Below are 24423 nucleotides of genomic sequence, written 5' to 3'. Positions count from 1 at the left end.
AAGGGCTTGGACTGTTATGTCACTGTATGTAAGCAGCATCACAACTGATGTGTAAAGTGAGTTACAGCTTCCGATTGATAGAAAGGTTTCATTGATCTTGAATACTGTTATTCCTCCCCATTAAATTTGTGAAGTGGTATTTTGCTTTATTTTTTGTTTGATTCTTAGGGAGAATCTCACTATATATGTAGCCCAGGCTGGCCTCAAGTGTAAAGCAGTCCCTCTGCCTCAGTTTCCCTAGTACTGGAATTACAGGTGTGGACTTTCACACCTGGCTGGGTCTGTGTATTCTGATCTAACTAAAATGCCTCTTTGTGTCTTATTAGATGGCTTATAGCCTTGTATAGCTTCTGTCTGATGATTTTCTGTGTACCTGCTGTTTAAGAACACTGAGTGATTTAAATCTCAGCTCTTGTGAGTTCTTACCTTTTAGCTAGAGCCAGACCAGCATTACAGTTTCAAACTCTTACTTTATATACTTGAAGGAGACTCCAGAGATAAGCTCACCTTCTCAGGCATATGAACAGTGAAATAAAGAGCAAATTTGTAGACTGTTTTTTCTAATTGTTACGTAGACTATTTTAAAACTTATTTACTTATATATTTTTTGTGTGATTTTTGTTTGTTTTTTTATGCTTGGAAATAAGGACTTAATATATAAATGCTAAGCAACTGGGTAATTTTGTAAAGCATATGCGAAAGGACTAACTCTCTGAGAGGGAGCACAGTGTGGCAGGTGCATCTCACGGACTCCAAACAAATGGCTCATCCTTTGCTTACCTGTTGCAGACTGGCTCACCAGAATGGGAAGTACGTTGACCACTGCATAGAACATTAACTTAAAGTTGCTACCAGGCAGGTGTTATCTAGCTGTAATACCCAAGAGTGCTTTTTAAGATGTGACCTAGGAAAAGATATTAATAGGTATTATAATTTTCCACCTTTGCTATTTATTATAAGGAGGATACAGTAAGCTTGATTAGTTATTGGCAGTTAGTATTAGAAATATAAATGTGTTTTAAGATCAATAGTTTGTTCGTGTACAGACAGTTTTAAAATGTTAATACTTTGAAACTCCATACAGGGTTAGGTGAGATCCCCTATTTCCAGTTCTTTCACACGTTTTTGCTTCAGTTCTCTAGGAACAAGGATAGATTTTTGTCGTTGCCCCTCCCACCCCCACCCCAGGTTGTTTCTAATTACACCTTATGTCTGTGCTGTGATTCTCTCCAGTCTCTCTGTATCAGGAAGTGAGGCTTACTTTTTAGAGAATGTAGCTTACGTAATTCTGTATGATGACTATGATTATGTTTGTCCTGTCTCTTGATAGGTGTGTGTGTGTGTGTGTGTGTGTGTGATGCTAAGCAGATGTTCTAGCAGTGAGCTGCTCGACCCCTGTCCTCTCACTCACCCTGCAGGCACGTTTTAAGGGTGTATAGAAGTGGGTTAGATATAGCAACTTTTTGAGTTCCACTAAGAGTAAGTTTGGTATTCAAGTTTTTGTAGCCACTGTGATGGACTTTAACTTCAGAGTGCTGTTAGGGAGTTCAAGCTTTGTGCTCTCATTTCCCTAACCCCAAAATGCAGAGGCTCACTCATGTTGAGCAAGCACAGTATTAACTGAATCACACTTCTAGATCCAGTCTTTAAAGTTTGTACGTCAGGATACCCCACCTTGCTTTTTTTTTTTTTTGGTTTTCGAGACAGGGTTTCTCTGTGTAGCCCTGGCTGTCCTGGAACTCACTTTGTAGACCAGGCTGGCCTCGAACTCAGAAATCTGCCTGTCTCTGCCTCCCGAGTGCTGGGATTAAAGGCATGTGCCCTCACGCCTGGCTAAGATATTTTCTTTATTTACATTTCAAATGTTATCCCCTTTCCTGGTCTCCCTCCGAAAGCCTCCTCCCTTATCCCTTCCTCCCTCCCACTTCTCACCAACCCACCCACTCTCTCCTCCTAGCCCTGGCATTCCCCTACACTGGGGCATAGAACCTTCACAGGACCAAGGGCCTCTCTTCCTATTGATGACTGACTAGGCCATCCTCTGCTGCATATGCAGCTGGAGCCATGAGTTCACCATGTGTACTCTTTGGTTGGTGGTTTAGTACCGGGGAGCTCTGGGGGTACTGGCTAGTTTATATTGTTGTTCCTCCTATGGAGCTGTAAACCCCTTCAACTCCTTGGGTTCTTTCTCTACCTCCTTCATTGGGGACCCTATGCTTAGTTCAATGGATGGCTGTGAGCATCTCTTTCTGTATTTGTCAGGCACTGGCAGAGTCTCTCAGGGGACAGCTATATCAGGCTCCTGCCAGCAAGCACTTGTTAGCAACCACAATAGTGTCTGGTTTTGGTGATTGTATATGAGATGGATCCCCAGGTGGGGGAGTCTCATGCTGTCAATGATGTAGAGGAAGAGGAACACTCCTCCATTGCTGGTGGGATTGCAAGCTGGTACAACCCCTCTGGAAATCAGTTTGGCAGTTCCTCTTAAGATTGGACATATTACTACTACCTGAGGACCCAGCAATACCACTCTGGCCATATACCCAGAAAATGCTTCAACATGTAATAAGGACACATGCTTATTTATAATAGCCAGAAGCTGGAAAGAACCCAGATGCCCCTCAACAGAGGAGTGGATACAGAAAATGTGGTACATTTACACAATGGAGTACTACTCAGCTATTAAAGACAATGAATTTATAAAATTCTTAGGCAAATGGATGGATCTGAAAGATATCATCCTGAGTGAGGTAACCCAATCACAAAACAACTCACATGATATGCACTCACTGATAAGTGGATATTAGCCCAGAAGCTCGGAATACCCAAGATACAATTTGCAAAACACATATGAAGCTCGAGAAGAAGGAAGACCAAAGTGAGGATACTTCGATCCTTCCTAGAAGGGGGAACAAAATACCCATGGAAGGAGTTACAGAGACAAAGTGTGGAGCAGAGACTGAAGGAATGACCCACCTCGCTTTTTTGAAACACTTTTCCTGTGGAGGGCTCTGACCTGACAACTTAGTCAATAGACAGACATTCTGTAGGTGTGTTCACGTGAGTTTCTAGAGTAGGTGTCTTACTCGGCCCTCATTCCCTTTGCTGAAGGGCTTTCCTTTGTTTCCTGAGAAGGTTCTTATCAATCAGTCGAGGCTTTGGGAGCGGCACTCACTGGGCTACAATGAAGCATGCAGGTTCTCATATAACCATCTGGACCAGCCTTAGGACACACAGAGTCAGAACACCTCATTCCAATGTCATACAGAAATGTTTCCTACATGTGTGGAGTGCTGCATTAGTGGGAAGAGGTCCAGGTAAGGTGTGTGCAGAAGTGACTGCAGGTAGAGCAAGAGGGATGCCAGCTGCCCTGCCCAGTACTGGATCTAATGTGTATTCCTGAAGTTTACCCCACAGAAGTAAAACTCAAGCTTGTAAGGAAGGGAGGGAATACAAAGAACCATGTTCAGTGTTTGATAATGCCTTTATCAAACACTTAACAATATTATCTTTAATATAAACCTTAGATATTGACAAGAGGAAAGGCAAGAAAGAAGAAAAGCAAGGCTGCTCTGAAGGATTCAGGGTCTTCTGGTGGACTTGGGCCAAGACAAGCACTGGTGACCTAGGTTTCAGACATTTTTCTTGACATGCTCCTTGAAGCTGGAAAGGACAGGGACTGTGTTTTTTCTCCACTGCTCATGGCTGAATGTCTTTAGAAAAGTGATGGGACTGGACTTATGTTTTTTGGTTTTCTTCTTTCCCAGCTATCAAAAAATAGATATCCAAGGTACTCAGAGATTATTTTTTGTGAGAATCAGATAGTAATCAGTTGCTAACATTGACTTATGATCAGCTATTTAGGTTTTGCTAACCTTAAGAAAACTTTAAAAAGCAAACTTGTTTCTTGGCTTTCACGTTGCAATCTTAGCCTTTTTGCTGTGGTTCTTATCCAGGAGTGCTAGGTTTATTTCCCATAAATAAATAAATAAATAAATAAATGGAAAAAACCTTTCATCTCAGGCTTTTAATTTATATTAACATAGAAAAGATGTAGAAAAATACGTAATAAAAATATTTAAAAAGAAGAGAAAAGATGTAGACATGACTTACTTTGATAACAGGCAGGTTAAACGATAGCATCCAGATGAACAATACTATCCTCTTACCCTCTCTGAATCGCAGTTGGGATGGGTTTGGTTTGGTTTTGCCTTTTGGTTGACGGGGCCATACAGCTACACCTACCTTACGGTCTTCCTGCTTCCACTTTTGTCTTTATCACATTCTCCAGCATGTGCTAGCACGGCATTCTCAGCCTTCCTTCTCAGCCTCTTGAGTGTTGGAGCTTTGGGTGGCTGTAGCCATGCTCTCTTCTTCACTGCAGAAGGGCAGCCATGGATCTAGTGCAGTGGTAGAGTATCTGCTTACAGGTACGATCCGATCCCGAGCTACTCTCAACCTCCCGTGCTTCTAAAAGGAAGGAGAGGATCAGTCTACATACTCAGAGTCTGCCCTATTGTTTTCTGTGTATGGAAATCAAACACAGCTTGAGTGCTATGCCTCTCAGCTTCACACTAGCTTCTTTCTGTCCTGGAATGAGTGACAGGACAACTGGACGGCAGATAAAACTCAAGACAAACCACAGACGTTGGCTCTTTCACGTGCAGATGGTGATTCAGTGACTCTCCCATGTTCTCATGTGCGTACGGCTCCGAACTACAAGTGCTTCCAGAATCTTCTAGACTTTTCTTAAGCCTAGATAGGCTATTGAGGGTACTTTTTAAAAATTTTTTTTTTCTGTTTTGCCTCCCCCTCTTGAGACAGGCCTTTCTATGTATACCTAGTCGTCCTGGAATACATAGACCAGGCTGACCTCAGACTCACAGCGATGTTCCTGCCTCTGCCTCCCAAATGCTGGGGTTAAAGGCCTGAGTCATCATGCCTGGTCTAAGATGCTTGCTTGCTTTGTTTGTCTGTCTGTTTCTTTAACATACTTCCTCCAACTAGGCCACACCTACTCCAACAAGGCTTCACCTCCTATTAGTGCCACTCCCTATGGGCCTATGGGAGCCTTTTTTTTTTTTCTTTTTTAATTCAGTTGAACCAGAGTCCTCTGAAAGAGCAGCCAATGCTTTTAACCATTGAGCTATCTCTCCCAGGATGCTTATTCTTAAAGACCTTTTCTAGTAACTCTTTGTCAGTCTCTTACAGATTTTGGAGTCATGATCTTCACACTTTATGTAATGAAATAATGTATAAAAGTCATTGTACATAAAAATTCAAGTCATTAGATTATTTTAGCCAGAAGGAGTTTATCAAGTATATGTGTAACTACTTTATTCTATGGGAAACAGTAGGTTAGAATAATTATAAAAGAAAAACATTAAGTATTTTGTGAGAGATAGTCTTAAGTACATTGCTAAGAGTTTTTATAAACATTAAGTCTCTGAACACAGCTAAGACCTTAAATAACTGTTTGCTGTGATTAAAGGAAAAAATACTGCTTTTCTTGAGGTATTACATAGTATAGAGTGAAGTGAACAAATGTACATTGAGACTGCATTTTAAACGGGGTCTAGAGTGATTTAATAACTGTTAATAACTGTTAAACTTCTGTTTAACAGAATCAATTACTGTGCTTCCCAAGGAAGCCATAATGCAACTTCCCTGGTTACAGATTTTCTGTCTGTGCTGGTATCATCAATTCTATTGAATAGTTTTGATGCTGCTTCTCCTTTGAAAATGAAAGAACATTTTCAGTCATTCCATACCAAAACATGTAGCATCTGGTAAGAGATTAAAATAATATATTTCAGTAAAAGCACTCCAGTTATTCAGAATTGGTTGCTACTTGTCAAAAACAAACAAACGAACAACAACAGCAAAATCTCAAACAAAACAAAAGCCCCCCAAACGGACTCAGAGCCTCTGAAAATAGGTCTTTACATTTACATGTGCCATGGAATTATTTACCCGTAAAAAACAAAGAGCCGAGGGTTACAGCTCAGCTGTAGAACATTGCCTAACACAGATGAAGTTCTGGAGTTAATCTTAGGATGGGATGGGGGGTTGGGGGTGGGAACTAGGAAAGGGACTAACATTTGAAATGTAAATAAAGAAAATATCCAAGAAAAAGAGAAATCATGTTTGTTTGTTTGTTTGTTTGTTTGTTTAAACTTGAACCAGTAAACCATTATGTTGAGTGAGATCAGCCAGGTACAGAAGGATAAATGCTACATCAGATTCACTTATATGTTTAGTCTTAAAAGTCACCGAAATAGAGAATTGAAACCAGATGTAGTGCATGCTTGTAATTGTGGAAGCAGAAGCATCTGGAGTTTAGGGTGATCTATCCTGAGCTATATAAGACTGCTTCATAAAACCAGGAAGGGAGTGATGGGGCTGGTGCTGATCGGAGGATACAGGCAAACTTTTTTCTAGAGGTTACAACGTGGTGAGTATAGTTAATAACACATTGTATGCTTGAAATCTGCTAAGAGAATATAATGTTATTACTATATCCACAAAAAATACAAGTATAGTAACATTTCAAAATTTATATCAGATGGTTACTTATAAACATAAAAGTTTTACTTGAGGGCTGGTGAGATGGCTCAGTGGGTAAGAGCACCCGACTGCTCTTCCGCAGGTCCAGAGTTCAAATCCCAGCAACCACATGGTGGCTCACAGCCATCTGTAACAAGATCTGGCACCCTCTTCTGGAGTGTCTGAAGACAGCTACAGTGTACTTACATATAATAAATAAATAAATCTAAAAAAAAAAAAAAGTTTTACCTGAAAGTTATACTTCAAGAAGACTAGAAGAAAGGAAATTACTTTTGTGTACTTCCTGCCATGTATTTGCCTGGTGTTCTTTAAGTCTTAGTTTGCAGGAAACGGTTTAATCATATTGTCTTTCAGGCGGTTGTTACCAGTGACTAAGGCATCATGCATGAGACTGTCTTTTGATAAAATGGACTCTGGAGCCAACAAGTACTTACTTGTTTTCCTCATTCTGATATTTTCACAAGCCAAATACAGCTACGTGGAAGACAACAGTGACATCAGTCTTCTCTTGTCCCACTTGAGTCCTTGTGCTCTGGACAGATGCCAGGCCTAGGTGTATTTGGCCTTTTCACTGTGGGCCTTCAGAATTTGATGGGCACATTTGTGGTTGTGTTGTAGATTGGGCTCTAGGGAAGGGGCCACTAGGAGAGCAGAGGCTTGTCCCTGCCCTTGAGAGTCTCCTAGTTAATTTGGGAAACATGTCTAAGCAGGATGAAACAAAGGAAACACATGATCATGTGCTTTTTGATGTGTGATAAGAGATGATTCAATGTGTAGTCTGTAGAAATAGAGGGAGATTTAGTCACAGCAATGGAATTGTAGTTGAACCTTGAAAACAGTAATGTTTGAATGTGGAGGTTCCTTTGAATTCAGTGGGGGAGAAGTGTAACATTATAGTTCAGTGGGGAAAGGCTCCTACTATACACACAAGAAAAAGGTGACCTGAACTCAATCTTCAGAACCCGAATGAAGGTAGAACTAATCTCACAGAGTCTTTCTCTCACCTCCATATATGTGCTATGACACACTCCCCTTCTACAAATAATACATACAGCCAGGAGCTAGAGACAGAGCACAGGTGGCACAGTGCTCGCCCAGTGTCCACAAAGCTCTGGATTTAGTCCCCAATACCACATAAAATGGGTGTGGTGGCACACACCTACCTGTAATTCCAGCATTCAATAGGCTGACACAGAAGGGTTGTGAGGTCAAAGTCAGCTTGGGTTGCACAACTTGATTTAGAGGATTAATGAGGAGACTAAAGGGTTTTACTTTTTTTTCTGTAAGAAGGAAAAATGGGAATTTAGACAAGTTGGTAGTAAATTATACATGCTCTTTAAACATGAATTTATTTAGATGTGGTGGGCATTGTGAGCTGTCAGAGATTGGGCTGCAACGTCTGTCACCTCTCAATCACCACTAGATCTTTTGCCTGTCTGTAAGAAGTCTTCATCTTCTATCACCTCAATCTCTTTCAGAGTGCTCCAGGAGCCTCTGACTTGTCTCATATTCTCTGTCTTGCCACATTCCAGACCATAATGCACAGTTGGAGCATTTTCAGTTTGTTTCCCTTTTCAGTTTAATATGTGTCTGTAATCTTAGGATAAATTATAGACTCCTTAACTAACTCTAACAGTGGCTGACTTCTGTCTGTCTCTCTGACATTAGCTAAGCCACTTTCTCTCTTTTTCCTCCCTTTCTCCCCGTCCTCTCTTCTCTGTGCTCTGCTCTGCTCTCCTCTTCTATAGCATCCCTTCCTTCCTTCCTTCCTCTCACCCCCTCTTCTCCCTCCCTTTTTAGATGATCAGTCTTTATCCTATTTACTTAGAATCTGCAGCCTTATGGTCTCTGGACCTCCACAGAAAACGTTTTTCTTCTCTGCCTCTGAAACTATTTCTCTGCCACTTGTCTTGGTGTCTCCTACATTTAATGTAATTTTAAACCTTCTGATTACAAGGTACTGTTGGTTACCACAGGTTTTGTTTTGTTTTGTTTTTTGTTTTTTTTTTGTTTTTTGCTACCAACCATAATTAACTTAAGTTTTGATCTTATAATTATTTGGCTAAAATTTGTCTGACTAGATTGTCAGCTCCAGAGAGGGCCTCTGTCTTGGTCCACTGGTCCTTTTGCCTAGCACGGTGTCCACATTATAGTACATGCGCACTGAATACTGAATGATTTGTTTATTTTGGTTTGTTTTTTTGAGACCAGCCTCTGTATGTAGCACTGGCTGTCTTGAAACCCTGTGTAGACCAGTGTGGCCTCAAACTCACAGAGATCTGCTTGCCTCAGCCTCCCAAGTGATGGGATCAAAGGTGAACATACATACTACTCTTGAGTGACTTTTTTTCTTCTTCTTTCTGAACTCTGGCTGGCTGATTCAACTCAGCTGTTCTGGCTCAAACTCCTCTTGAAGCTGACTAATTCAGTCTGGCTTCTCTCTTGGCCTCTGACTGAATGCTCTGCTTGACCTTGTATCTTTGGCAATATGTTCTAATCTTCTGGCTCCTTCTCATTTTCTGGCTTGTTCTGTTTTCACCTGTGTCGAGCTTTCTCTCTGCAACCTGTCTATCATTGTCCTGGTAAAAATGCCTTCCTCTCTCTTCTGCCCCTGTTCTCTTAAGTAGTCTCTCCTTCCTGTCTCTTCTTGTGGGGGGGGGTATCCTATCTCTGACTCATTCTGTCAAATCTTTATCTGATTTGTCACTTTGTCTATCCCTCAATTAGACATCATTGTTTGGGATTAAAGGTGTGTGCTAAAACCGTGTCTGTATTCCAGCCAGAGGGATTAAAGGAGAGTGCTAAGGACTGAGCCACACCATACCTAGAAACAGGGCTTTTCAGTCAATAACAGTGTCAGGGTTCACAGTGTGATCAATATCCTCCAACAAAACTGTGTCCCAGTTGTTTTTGATTGTTGCCTGGGTTATCGAATAGGGATTATTCTCTTCCCTTGCTTTTTGAAGTCTTCTATAAAATTGTAAAGGCGGTCAGAGGGGGTGGGGTTTCATTGTTGTTTGCACTAACTGTAGAGTAAACCTAGGGCCTAATGCATAATGCTCTGTCACTGAGCTATACCCCTAGCTATTACCTTTTTAAAACAAGGTCTCATTTAATTGACCAGGCTGGCCTTGAACCTGTAGTCGTTCAGTCCCAGCTTCTAAAAAGCTAGGATACTGGGCCTGTTCCACCAGACCCAGCTAAAGACTGTTAATATGAGTAGAATACATAGATTGTCTAGAGAGCTTGCCTAAAGTAGATTAGGAAGTTTTGAGGTGCACATAGAAAGGTGCTAGAAATGTTTTGTATAGTGAGTGATTCTTGACTGTGTGTGTGTACTTGTTAGTAGATTTGAATGAGTCATTCTCTATCTGGAGTAAAGACTTATGCTTACCTTTTTTCTTGATTCATAGAGTTACCTTGATTTATAATTGTATTCCCATTGTATTTTGATAATCACTTAAGGTGCTTCCAGTAGCCACCTCGTTCTCTTTGGGGTGTGATTGTAACTGTTGTCCTAGAGGTTTGCGAAGGGATGTGTCTTTGATTCCTCGACCCACAAAGATAGGAATCCTGGGCCACTTAGGATGTCTGAGAAAATTTGTGTGTTAAGTGTTTGTAAAAGTTCCCTGGGTAGAGAAGTCGAAGGAGCAGAACTGCTTTTGGCTGATCAGAGAAGTGGCATTCACCAGAACTACCTTCTTTTCTCCTCTGGTAGCGGAAGATTATTTTCTTGCTCTGTGCCTTCTCTCCCATGCTGAGTCTCTGGGACATTGTAGTCTACAAATAGGAAACAGGTTTTGTGCCCCCACCCATGCCAGTGTAATTTTTGTCTTTGAATGGAATCAGGAAATCCGTTTTGAATACTAAAAATATACAAGACTTGTGGCCATCAACAGTTATTCATTGTAAAAAGGAAAGATTCAATAAACATTTGTTGAATTCTAATTATATATTAGGCACTATGTTAAATGGTGAAGTGATAAAAGAGTGTTATTCACAGTGAATTATAGTTTGAGAAATAAGACAGGACAATATACAAACATACACAAACATACCCGAATACACAAATTTGCAGTTATCAGATCATTCACAAATTCTCCTTAGTCACCAGTATGAATTTTGTATAACTCACTTTTCGTTTGTGTATGTGTTTTGTGGTTTTAAAAATCAGGTCTCAGGTGGCCCAGGCTGGCCATGAGCTTGCCATCCAGCCAAGGTGACCTCAAGTGGCCCAGGCTGGCCATGTGCTTGCCATCCAGCCAAGGTGACCTTGGGCTCTTGCTGCTCCTCCTCAGCCTCCCACTAAGTGAATTTTACACACTTACCACACTAAGTAAATTTTACAGAACTAAATGAGATGCCTGCAAGATAGCTCAGCAGGTAAAGGCACCTGCCAGGCAAGCCTGGCAACCTGAATTTGATATCTGGGAACCATGGGAAGGTGGGAAAGGAACCAACTCCAGGGTTATCCTCTGATGTCCTCTCCAATTAAATCAATCAAGATTTTTAATTAAAAGAAAGAGAACTTCTAAGTCATCAAGACCATATTCAGAGGTACTGTATATGAGGATGCATATCTTTATTGTAGTGAAATGAAATATAACCTGTCAGCGTTTAATACAGCAAAGGAAGATTATATTTTAGCAGTGAGTATATGCACGTGTTCAGAAGGTTTTGATATAAAATGTATTTTCTTGGCCAAAGTAAAAAGAAAAAATTGGAATATACTGTCGTAGAAGAGGTATTACTTGTGCTTGCCTATGGTTTTGAAGAATATGTGAAATGAATTGTAAGGATTGACTTGACAGGTACTCATCCAGATAGGAAGTACAGCTTTCTATGTTAGGTCCATATAGGATGGTGATGGGGCAATAGTCTGAACATTAGACTGGGATTATATTGTCCGCCTGAGTATCTTTAGATTTTATTTCATAAATAGTTAGGAAATAACATCAAAACATTATTTTGTAATTTTTATGTGGCAATAGAGTAGAAATAAATAATAGAGAAACAAATGGTTTTTTAAAAAGATTTAATTATTAATTTTATGTGTATGAGTACACTGTAGCTATACAGATGGTTGTGAGCCATCATGTGGTTGCTGGGAATTGAACTCAGGACCTCTGCTCACTCTGGCCCTGCTCGCTCTGCCCCTGCTCACTTTGGCCTAAAGATTGATTTATTTTTGTATGTAAGGTCACTGTAGCTGTCTTCAGACACCAGAAGAGGGAGTCAGATCTCATTACGGATAGTTGTGAGCCACCATGTAGTTGCTGAAAGTTTGCTCTCTCTCCTTGCAGAGAATTTACCTCCAAGTTGTTGACATCCATCATTAGTTTGGTTAAAGGGATATGGTTTGATTTTTAGAATTTGAGGCTTAGAAAAGTTGAGAAGGTAGATATGGGTGTATACTCCTTTAATCCCAGGACTTGGGATGTGGAGGCAGGGGGGTTGCTGCAATTTTGGGGGGGGGGTGCGAGACAGGGTTTCTCTGTGTAGCCCTGGCTGTCCTGGAACTCACTCTGTAGACCAGGCTGGCCTCGAACTCAGAAGTCTGCCTGCCTCTGCCTCCCAACTGCTGGGATTAAAGGCATGTGCCACCACTACCCAGCTGGATTGCTGCAAGTTTTAAGCCTGTATGGCCCATATGGAGAATTTTAGAACTGCTATACTTACACAGTGAGATCCTGTCTCAAAAATAAAATAAAAGTTAATTAGGCAAAAATGGAGTGTTATTGTGCTGTAGTAAAGTATCACTTTTGTTAATTATGTAAATATTTGTCTTTTAGAAAATAACTTTTACAGCTGATTACAAATGAACCAAGAAAGAGAAGTAACTGGAACTGTTTAGCAGAATCTTAAGCATTTTATTTTACTTGGCGTATTTTCTCCTACCACAATGCATTGATACTTCATAGTGATTTTTTTTTTTAACAGAAAATAATACTTTTGATTGGAGTTGTGAAGGAGGTACCCTCAGGGAAAAACTTTTTCTTGGCTGAGTTAGAATACACGGACATATAAATGATATATGCCTTTGAAGCTATAGCAAATGTATTCTCTGTCCAGAGTAATATATCTTATTTCTACACACGCATTCTTTTGGTTGGATGGTGGAAGATTAACAAGCAGCAGCATTGCAGTCTGTCTGTCATTCTTTCCATCTCCGCTTCTCTCCAGACCAGAAGGCTCGGAATGTGTCTACCTGCCTGGTAAACACTTGAGAACTCCAGGGAGTAGCGTACAGCTCTTTTGAAGTTCACTTGTGTATTAGGGACATACATTTGTGTTACTGCCATTTTACATTTTCTACATTCCTGCTGATAAACAGCATAGAATGTAGGGTAGAGAGAAAGTTGGTAGTATTCACAAGACAAGGCCATGATAACTTTTAAAATATGGCTTTCCACAAGGGAATGGGGCAGTGCACTGCTGGTACAGGTTTTGTAATACACTAACATGGATTGCTTGGGACAGCAAGCTTTATAACAAGGTCAGATAACCTTCTGCTTTTAGTTTGTATCTGCAGCTCGTAGGAACAAAGTATATATAAATGAGCTGTGTGTTCTTTTCTTTTGATGTAGATCTTGTTTGCAAGAGAATCTTTGAAAGGAAAAGGGGTCGTTTAGATATTTTGAAACTCATTTGCTGATGAGGCCACAGACAGTTTCTAAAGGTTCAGGGTAGATCTACAGTGTCTAATCTGTTGTTAATTAGTGAAATGAAACTGGAGTCACTAGAATACAACAGTGAATGAAAGGTCAGTGAATGGAAAACACTGTCAATGAAAGAGGATGTCAGCAGAGTGGATGTTGTCGTAGAGAAAGAGCAGGAAAATGTACTCTTTGGCTGATGTAGTATTTTCTGTAAGTTCACAGTTTGGGACATTTCAAGTGAGATTGAGCACTAAATGAAAGTTCCAATTTCATTGAAATCTATTAAATATTTTAAAGTCTGTTTGTACTAAATATTAGTTGAAAATACCCAACAAACTTACGTTTTATTTTGCAGCAAAGCCTCACTAGCAACCAGTTGTATGCAATTCTGCCTTAATTGCTTGCGGCTTCTGATCTCTGGGAAGGGCTACAGTATAGTTGGAGAAGGATTAGGGAAGGGGATATGAGGAAGAAATCAGCCATCATACAAACCTTCCAGTGTGGCTGCTTTTGGGCCATCCATGCTCCTTGCCATAATCCCTCACCCATTGCTCTGTAAATAAGACTAATAGACATTGTTTATGGAAGAGATTTTAGCAGCAGTTGTATTTAGTAAGTCTCTTATCTCTGGTCATGTTGGGTCCCCTTGTCTATCTTCTCTCTAATCAAATCTTCTCACACACACACTCCCCCTCCCCCTCTCCCTCTCTTTGGGGAAGGCAAGGCTCTTCCACCAGTTTTGTAGGATTGGTACTAAGAACTAGCAAATCCCTAGACAGCAGTAAGACTTTCCCTGCCCACAAAGGGAAGTTGGTTAAGAAGTAGACTCACACCTCAGCTCTGCTAAGTATTATAGAATGTGCTCTTGTATATAAACAGGAGTAGAAATGACATGTACTGCAGAGCATATTTGAAGACTGAGACGATGCCTGTAGAATCAAGGATGGTAGGCCACCCCTGTAGTCCCAGTTGCTTGTCAGAATTTGAGTTCAATATATTCTGTTGTTACTTTTCAGTATGATTATTTACAAATTTAAAGTGAATTCAAGAGGTTTTTTTTTTTTTTATTCTATTTCTCCGAGAATATTTTACTGGAACATGGTTCTGTTAGTTTTTAATGACAGACGTCCCATGAAACAATTCTTAAGTTAAATAGCAATGTATAGAAGTTAAATTTTTAATCATATAATTAATTATAAAATAGTACCTGTTGGTTGGTATAAGCTAAGCAAAGAAATGTGAGAACCTTCACTATGCTGCTGTAAGGCCCAGTTGCAGGGCCTTACCTAACAGCAACAATATTCTATAACCAGAAATCCTGAGAGAAATGTTAAACAGTGGACATCTGTGAGCCCATGCTGCCTGCCCCAGATCATCTGCGGTTACACTCGTAGGCCGAGGAAGTTGCAGTAGTTCCAGTCTAGCACTTGCTCGTATAGAATGCCACTAGCAGCTAACGATTTTAGAGGGATTGCCATGGTTCAATCAGCTTGGAAATGCTTATTTGACTTAAGTAAATTAAACCACTTTCTTTGGAGATAACATTTGTTGGAGTCTTTAATATGTTAATAGGAGCTGTGACACTCTCAGGGAGATGAGATAGGCAGTATTTCTGTTACTTTGTAGACAATTCCCCCCTGACAGCTTCTTTCAGGACGCCAGTGCTTTGTAGCTCCCTTGGGAAATGTGACCTTAGACTCTAAGGCTCAGTCTCTGCCTTTTGCTTTGTGTCTTAGGCGATCCTGAAGAGGTGCTAGGATGGAGGATGACTGCTGTCATGGAGTACTAGCTACTGATACATGCTTGAGTGTTTGCTGGGTGCCACACGAAAAATATTGTAGGCATGCCGGGTAATCCTTTTCGAATCCTTCTTACAGATGAGAAAACAAGGAGTTGGGGATTCAGTAGATTTACCACATCAGACTGAATCAGACTGTGTTGAGCAAGGAGTAAACTTGGACACAGGAACTTGCTCTCCCTACTTTCTTGGTCACTGGGCTCATGTGTGCATGTATGGTGCAGGGCAGAGTGGTGGTGTCCTGCAATATGAAATAAGAAGGAGCTCTTTGTGGTTGGAAGTCATGTTTAGAAGTGATGAAAATAGAGCACATACAGGTATAGATCTTGAGGGCCTTGCCATCATACAAAGTGACTGGTGATTTCTACAGTGGATCTGGCACACCTGTTCTGTCTGCCAGTTTAGCTTAAGACCTTTCAACTGCCCATGTGTAAGAACAGTTTTACACTTACAAATGCATGCACTGGGGGTAGGAATGTTGTCTTTTATTTTGCTGGTACCTTAGTTGTTGTTACAACTTCCTGCTCACTGCTTCTGACCCTGAACTGAGCATAGACAGAAATATGTGTCCAGTTGGGTTATATGTGAGTCGAGCAGGTATTTTCTATAATTCTAATCATCAGTGTTCCTGAGTTGAGATATTAAGAGGTAGCAGTTTGGGTAGTAAGGAATTTTATCAAAACCAGTATGGTTCCTGTGTTTTCATTTGGATAGAAATGAATCTTTATTGAAATTGGAAGGTCCTGTGAGACCTTAGCCACACTTTTCCCCTTCAGAGGCGCTCGGATGCTGCCTGATGTCACTTTTGAACTGTGGTGACATGATGACGCTTACTGAAGGCCGTGGGTCAGTTCGTTAGAAATAGAAGGATGGACTGGCATTAATGAGGTGGCTTAGTAGGGAAAGGCCTTTGCTGTTAAGCCTGATAAACTGAGTCCCATCCCTACAGCTCATGTGATAGAAAAAGAAAACTGACTTCAGAAAGTCGTTCTCTGGCCTCCATACCTCCCAACCCACTTTTAAAAAGAGAAAAGAGAGAGAGAGAGAGAGACTGAGGAAAAAACAAGCCCAAGTTCTAAATCTGAACCCAAGATTCTTGCCACAGAATTCTTGTACTCTGAATGATCTAGGATCCAACAACACTTTTGTAGTGTTTACTGAAAAGGAGTTGTAGAAATCAGTGACTAACTGCTACAGAACCGTACTGGCTCTGGACTGGCTACAGAGACATTTTTAAAGAGTAAGGTGTGTTTTTGATATCTTAAGAAAAATGTTCCTAGGCAAATGGATGGACCTGGAGGGCATCATCCTGAATGAGGTAACACAATCACAAAGGAACTCACACAATATGTACTCACTGATAAGTGGATATTAGCCCAAAAACTTAGAATACCCAAGATATAAGATACAACTTGTTAAACGCATGAAACTCAAGAAGAACGAAGACGAGACAAAGTTCGTAGAAGTGATGAAAGGATGGACCATTTAGAGACTGCCATATCCAGGGATCCATCCCATAATCAGCTTCTAAACGCTGACACCATTGTATACACTAGCAAGATTTTGCTGAAAGGACCCAGATATAGCTGTCTCTTGTGAGACTATGCCGGGGCCTAGCAAACACAGGAGTGGATGTTCACAGTCAGCTATTGGATGTATCACAGGGCTCCCAATGGAGAAGCTAGAGAAAGTACCCAAGGAGCTAAAGGGATCTGCAATCCTATAGGTGGAACAACATTATGAACTAACCAGTACCCCGGAGCTCTTGACTCTAGCTGCATATGTATCAAAAGATGGCCTAGTCGGCCATCACTGGAAAGAGAGGCCCATTGGTCTTGCAAACTTTATATGCCTCAGTACAGGGGAACGCCAGGGCCAAGAAGTGGGAGTGGGTGGGTAGAGGAGTGTGTGGGGGGGGAGTGTATTGGGGACTTTGTGGATAGCATTGGAAATGCTGCTTGTGGACGTTGTACATCGTGGTGCGCACTAGGCTCCGCACCACGATGTACAACGTCCACAAGCAGGGATATTAGCCCAAAAACTTAGAATACCCAAGATATAAGATACAACTTGTTAAACGCATGAAACTCAAGAAGAACGAAGACGAGACAAAGTTCGTAGAAGTGATGAAAGGATGGACCATTTAGAGACTGCCATATCCAGGGATCCATCCCATAATCAGCTTCTAAACGCTGACACCATTGTATACACTAGCAAGATTTTGCTGAAAGGACCCAAATATAGCTGTCTCTTGTGAGACGATGCCGGGGCCTAGCAAACACAGGAGTGGATGTTCACAGTCAGCTATTGGATGTATCACAGGGCTCCCAATGGAGAAGCTAGAGAAAGTACCCAAGGAGCTAAAGGGATCTGCAATCCTATAGGTGGAACAACAATATGAACTAACCAGTACCCCGGAGCTCTTGACTCTAGCTGCATATGTATCAAAAGATGGCCTAGTCGGCCATCACTGGAAAGAGAGGCCCATTGGACTTGCAAACTTTATATGCCCCAGTACAGGGGAACGCCAGGGCCAAGAAGTGGGAGTGGGTGGGTAGAGGAGTGTGTGGGGGGGGAGTGTATTGGGGACTTTGTGGATAGCATTGGAAATGTAAATGAGGAAAATACCTAATAAAAAATATAAAAAGAAAAAAAAAAAAAGAAAAGAAAAATGATCAGGCAGGTAGTACAACCTGAACCCCAGTACTCTGGAGACTGAGGTCAGCGAAGTTCAACTTCACTCTCAGCCAGAAAGTAAGTTGGAAGGTTTCTTAAGGCCTTGTCTTATCCCACCACTACTACCAAAAATTCTTTTGTCTGCTTGAAAGACTTAAAGTTGAATTTCAGAAGAATTTACAACATTATTTGTATTCTAAAAAGTGACATTCAATTTATCACTTTTTAAAATATCCATTTGTTTACTATTATGAATAATTATTTTTTACTTCTTTGCTATTAAAATCCTCCTTTTATATGTCCCATAAATAACATTTTTAATGGAGAGAGAAAGGAGGGGCATATGCCGTAGAGTGTGTGAAGATTTAAGAGACTGTCAAAGAAAGGCCCTCAGTACCCTCAGAACTTGCACATCCATAATTCAGCCTTATAAGCTAAAGTTAGTGCTGGATTCTACATCAGTTTTAACAGCAGCAGCTAAAGGAAGAAATGTGTGCTTAGATAGTGTTACCTGCTTGCATCTGTACCATCTGATTTTTCTGTTTTAAATGGTTTTAGTCAAGTAGTTCCCAGAGGGCTGGTTTATTTGACTTTGTACATGGCATAACCTTACAATGTTTATTCTTAGGTGGGTTTGCTGAGTTCTCTCGTTGTTTCCCTGGCCTCTGTGAAGGAAAATCCACTCTAGTCCCTACCTGCATATCTCAGCCTTGCTTACCTGTTGCCAACATTGGGCCAACTCGAATTCTTCCCAATCTCTATCTTGGCTGCCAGCGAGATGTCCTCAACAAGGTGGGTGCTTCAAAACACCTTTCTTTGTGTCTGTCAGTAGCATCTGGAAAAGCAGCAGTTGTCCATTATCTGTCATGGAACATTCTGTGATCCCAGAAAGGGGGAAACATTGTCAGTGTGGCCCCCTAGCCACGTGTTGCATCATCTTAACAATATTACTTTGATGGTATTTATTGCCATATGACATCCACATTGTTTCTTGTTTTCCTTATAGTTCTAAGAAACTTGAAGTATGATGGGATTATTATGTTTTGTTTTTCATACTATTAGCCTTGTCTTCTTGGACTATTAATTGTTCTATTACTGTAATTGGTGTCCTACATTTACAATGAATTGGGTTTTTTCCCTTGTATCATACTAGAAAGGGGTTGAGGTTAGGCATTGGATTGAGGAAGGTCCTCATGATGACAGCTGATGGGAGAAGGGCAAGATGGTCAAGGATGGTAAGGACCGAGACTTAGACATGTGCTTTGTCAGTCTCACTATGTCTGCAGGTGGAACAGTCTGTGGAGAAAGGATTGTTTATTCCTGCTGAAAGGCTGTGGACAGCCCTGACCAGGCCTGCCCTGTTAGAGAAACGCATACTGGATGGAGGCATTTGTGTATAATGCCACAAACATAACAAAAATGGAACTTTAATCTGATTCTTCAGCTTATGTGCTCTTCAGCAGGAATGCTAAAAAAGAAAAGTGCTCTTCCTATTTGGAAAAGTGACTTTTCTCTAATAACCACTCCCTGCCTTGACTTCTAAATGTATAGTAAACAGACCGTGTAGAGTGTTTGTGGGAGAAGAATGGGCTTATAGAAGTTCATGGGACAGAGGCTCAGCCTGAAGCTGCCATGGAAGACTGCCACTAGGCTTCTCCATGGCAGCTTGGAGCGAGTGCACGAGAGACCACTAAGGATAGCTGAGCAGCTTGGAGACCTTGAACAGGACTTAGTCTTTGATGAGGAAACACTTGACTTCTGAGCCAAACATTTTAGAGATTTAGTTAACCACTTTTATTTTGCTATGAGAGAAAAATTTTATTCTGAAAATGTTAAATGAACTCACAACATAACCCCAGTTTGTTTTTATATTTTTGATGTTGTTCTTTGTGTTGTTTAGTTGTTTGTTTGTTTTGAGACAGGGTTTCGATGTGTATCAGACCCAGCTGTCCTGGAACTTATTTAAATTAGAGATCTGCCTGCCTCTGCCTCATGAGTGCTGGGATCAAAGGTGTGTGCCACCACACCTGGCTTCCTTTTTATCTGTTTCTTTTTTAAGTTTTATTTTTCTTAACAGGGTTTATAAGGCCAGGCTACTCTGATTTTATTTAGTTGAGGGTGACTTTGACCTTCTGATCCTTTTGACACTACCTTCAGAAGGCTGGGATTACAGGCGCATGGGACCAGATTTACTGTCTCACAAGCATCATAAACTAAATCATCTTCCTGTTCAAATTCCTGATTTAAACATTCCAGAAGCAATAATATATGCTTATTTTTCTTGAAGGTGAAATTTTAATGATCTTCCATAATATGTTCCTTTCTATTAAAATTTAAAAGTTGAAGTCATTTGGAAAAAAATCTAGAACACTATTGTCTTTAGTTAGGGTTACTATTGTTAAGATGAAACACCATGACCAAGAGAACGTTGGGGAGGAAAGGGTTGATTTGGCTTATACTTCCATACTGCTGTTCATCGTTGGAGGAAGTCGGAAAGGAACTCAAGCAGGGCAGGAGCCTGGAGTTGGAGCTGATACAGAGGCAATGGAGGGGTGCTGCTCAGCCTGCCTTCTTATAGAACCCAGGACGACCAGCTCAGGAATGGCCCCACCCACAATAGACTGAGCCCTTCCATATCAATCACCGATTAAGAAAATGTCCCGTAGGCTTGCATTCAGCCGGATATTTTGGAAGCATTTTCTTAATTGAGGTTCCCTCCTCTGAGATGACTTCAGCTTGTGTCAGGTTGACATAAAACTGTCTAGCATATAATGTTTTTAATATTAAAAAAGAAATAAAGGGTTTGTCCAGGGAGTTGGCTCAATGGATAAAAAGGCACTTGCTACCAACCCCCACCCATCCAAGTTTGCGACCCAGAGCCCACAGAAGGAGAAGAGAGAATTGACTCCCATAAGTTGTCCTCTAGCCTATACGTACACTCTGTGGTGTGCAAACATATACCCAAAATAAATAAATGCTATGCATACACACATATGCACACACTCACAAACACACACACACACACACAAACATACATATGCACACACATAATAATAATGAGCCACTGAAAGATATTAAAAATATAGGTATTATGTTAGGAGGCTCATAGCTAATATAATGAAATGCTAAGATAGATTTCATAGATGAAATATAATGGAGTGCTAAGTTGTTGAAGATAGGTTGACCCCAAATTTCAATTGTATACTATACATTTAAAGTACTTGGCTCTTAGCCAGAATAATGACTTAGGTTTGTAATCTCAACATGAACTGCAGACTAACCTGAGCTGTATAGAGAGATCTTATCTTGGCACTGACAAAAAAAGAAAAGAAAAGAAATAGATTTAGGCTCTTTACACTCTTGTATTTAACCCACATAGGATTGGGATTTAGGCTGCCCCAAGTTGCTGTCATTTACCCAAAATTTTGTCATTGGCTTCAGTAACAGATCTGTTTCCTGGAAAATGGAATTGTTGGCTTTGACTTTTCAAATCCTACTTTTAATAAGGGTTCTTAATGCTCTTACCTCCTCCCTTCTAGCCCACCACCCACCAGAGGCAGAGGAAAAGAGAGGTTAATAGGGCAAAGGAGGATGTGGACCTGTTTAGAAAGAGTTCTTTGGGGCAAATCCAATCTGTGTTGTTCTCAGTCCAGTCCACTAGCAAACACCAAACACGAATCAGCAACTGCAGTCCAGTCCACTCAGCAAATACCATGCACAAATTAGCAAGGGCAGTTCAGTCCAGAAGAAACCATGAGGCTTGCCAACTGGCCAAGTCCACCGTGGAAGTGGCAAGAAGCCACAGGAACCTCACAGAGAAGCTTTAGTAAGTTTCTCTCTAGAAGTCACCACGAGCAAAGCTCAGCAATGCAATGTAAAGGCAAACCAGTACATGCTGTCACCTATAATACAAACCGCACACATAATTTAAAATATTCTAGTAGCTTTATTTAAAAAGCAGGAGAACAATTTAGTGTTAACTTTAGCAACATTTACTTAAGTCAATATATAGCTAAAATATTTTAATATATAACCAGTATAAAAATGTATGTATTTTATGTTCTTTTCCTTGTACCAAGTTTTTGAAGTCTGCCATGAATTTTATACTTCACATCTCAGTTCAGAGTTGTCACACTTTAGACAGTCAGAGCTGTATGAGGCATTGGGTACCTTAGCGGACAGTAAGGTTAAACTGTTAGCATGTACTAGTTATTTTGCACATTTTAAAGGCATGCCTTTTTTTTTTTTAAACACCATGAGAAGTCACTGGCTGCAGAGTATCCTTTCCCTTCCTCTTACCCTGTTCTTTCTGTTTGTTTAGAATCTGTCCTTCTGTTCTCTGGTCTTTACTAGTTGAAAAGAGAGCAGTTGATTGCACTGTGTGTGTTAATGTCAGTTGCTGAGGCCTATTGCATATCTGGAATGGGGGAAGTTTGAGAATCTCTAGTCATTGGAAGGTGAGGTTTTCTCTTCTATTGTGTACTAGGCCAGTGCTCTACCACTGAGCTGTATTTCCATCCTTCATGTTTCCTAATTAATTTTCTCCTTTAGCCCTTAACATTTAGAGTAATTTTTAAAATTTTATTCTTAAGTACTCCAAATATTCTGATAGATTACCTATTGAAAGTAGCTTGAAGCTCTGTTGTGTGTCTAGAGTGAACCACTTAAGCTGTCACTAAACTATCTGCCAATAGCATTCTTTATGTGGCTTATTGTAGCCTTTTAACATGCAAAATTGATTTTTTTCTCCCATGCTATCTTATTTCACTTGTGGTAGAACTAGTGTTATTTTATTTATTTTGTATAGGTGTTGGGTAATAGCCTATACACAGCATTGCCAAGTGCTGATTTGGGAGTTTCTCAGAAATATATGATGTAGGAAGATAAAAAGATCACCAAAAGTATCATTAAAATGTTGTATGTATTATGTGTAGCATATCATACAATGAGCATATTAGTTGTTTAGATAAGAAAGACTTACTTGTTAAACAGTAGTTCACATGACAAGGTGACTCACAGTATAATTCTCAATACTGAAGCAGCAGCACATGGTGGGAAGAAACAGCTTTGTGTACCAGTTCTCCACCTAACTACTCTGATGCTTTAATCAAGTTTCTAAATTTTGTTTTCTTCCCCTGACTCAGCACTCATGTGATGTTCAGATGAAATGGCCCGATGGGTCTTATGGGATGCATCATAGCATACTGCACTATGGCCTTCTTTTAATCAGTATTCCACAAGACTCTACGATCTTAGGGATAGATTAGAGAAGCCGGGACTTGAAATTTAGTCTTAATTGTAGAAAGAGCTTATTTCATAGTATAGAAGACAAACTTTTAAGTGAAAAAAAAAAAAGTGAATGAAGTGCCAAATGAGATAGTGCGTGCCTGTAGCTCCTACACTTCAGAGGCTGCGGCAAGACAATTGAGAATCAAGGCCGGCCTGGGCTTCTCTCCAGTGCTGTTTTGATTGTTTTGCTCTGCCATATGGACCAGACTCCATTGGGTTATTGATATTGTGCAGCTAACTGCTTATAGACTGTTCATCTCTTGGTCACGTGGCCTGCTCTTCCTTCCCCAGAGCATGCTTTAGAGCACCTTGATGCAAGACACTCCCTCCATGATTATTCGTCAAGTACTTATAACTTCATTTGTAAACAGTTGCAACTTGATGCAGGCAGTTTACCTTGTCCTTAAAAATTACTTCAGCACAGCTGGTAAAATGTTTTCCCCCATGCAGTTAATTTACTTATAAATCCTTTTTTAAAATAAATGAGTAAAACTCATTTTCATAAGTTATCAAATGGCTGGACCATAATGTAATGACATTTTATTATTGCTTCTCAAATGAAAGTGTTTAGGAAACATCTATGGAGATTATTCATCAAAGGATACTAATAAAGTAGCTACAGGATATGACTTTACTCATTTTAAGAATAATCGTTTTGCCAGGCAGTGGTGGCACATGCCTTTAATCCCAGCACTTGGGAGGCAGAGGTGCTTCTGTTTGCTAGATAGTATTCTCAGCACTGGCGATACATCTGTAAAAGAGAAGAGACAGTAAGCAGAGTAAATAGGTATTTATATATTGCAGTCCACTAGTATATTACCTGTTTGTTATGGTGATAAGTGCTCGTGGAGATAAGTACCCTGAAGAAACAGGGTAAGCCGTTGGGGTGTCCGTGGGTGTGGCTTTTAGTGAAAGGGGTTATGCAGATAGGCCTCACTGAGATCGATGGAAGCCAACACCTGAAAGGGGTCCCAGAGCAAATCATTGGGCTATGTAGACAGAGAAAAGTACCACAGGCAGAAGAAGCGGCCAGGAAGAGCAGAGAGGGTGGCAAGGAGGGCAGTGTAGCTGTAAGGTCAGCGTGGGGCATGACCAGAGAGGAAGACTGAGTGAGGAGGGAGGGCAAGGCTCTACATTGAGTCCTCGGCAAGATTTCCTCTGGGAGAAATAGGACAAGATTTTATCAAGTAATTTTAATGAGAGTGTTGGTAATAAGTGATATGATCCACGGGACAGAAGCAGAATGGCCACATAGTAGGTCTGATAGTGGTTGGAATTGAGTGGAAAACAGGAGTGATAACAGGTTGGATTCTGACTATAACTGAAAGCAAAGCTGTGAGTTTTCAAGTTTAGATGGCAGGTTGTGTGTGTGTGTGTGTGTGTGTGTGTGTGTGTGAGAGAGAGAGAGAGAGAGAGAGAGAGAGAGAGAGAGAG

General features: G+C 40.6%; 1 protein-coding gene across 1 annotated transcript in view; it reads left to right on the top strand.

The window, feature by feature from the left end:
* The window catches only part of Dusp16 (dual specificity phosphatase 16), a 76415-nt gene that overhangs the window by 33625 nt on the left and 18367 nt on the right, over window positions 1–24423 (top strand). Inside the window, exon 4 of the mRNA XM_021164847.2 lies at window positions 18329–18492. Coding sequence (XP_021020506.1) covers window positions 18329–18492 — 164 coding nt within the window. The remainder of the gene's footprint in view (window positions 1–18328; window positions 18493–24423) is intronic.

This window comes from Mus caroli, chromosome 6, assembly GCF_900094665.2.
Source record: "Mus caroli chromosome 6, CAROLI_EIJ_v1.1, whole genome shotgun sequence".
Classification (NCBI taxonomy): Eukaryota; Metazoa; Chordata; class Mammalia; order Rodentia; family Muridae; genus Mus; species Mus caroli.
Note: the sequence above shows the minus strand (reverse complement) of the source record. Positions and strands in the feature narration are given on the sequence as shown.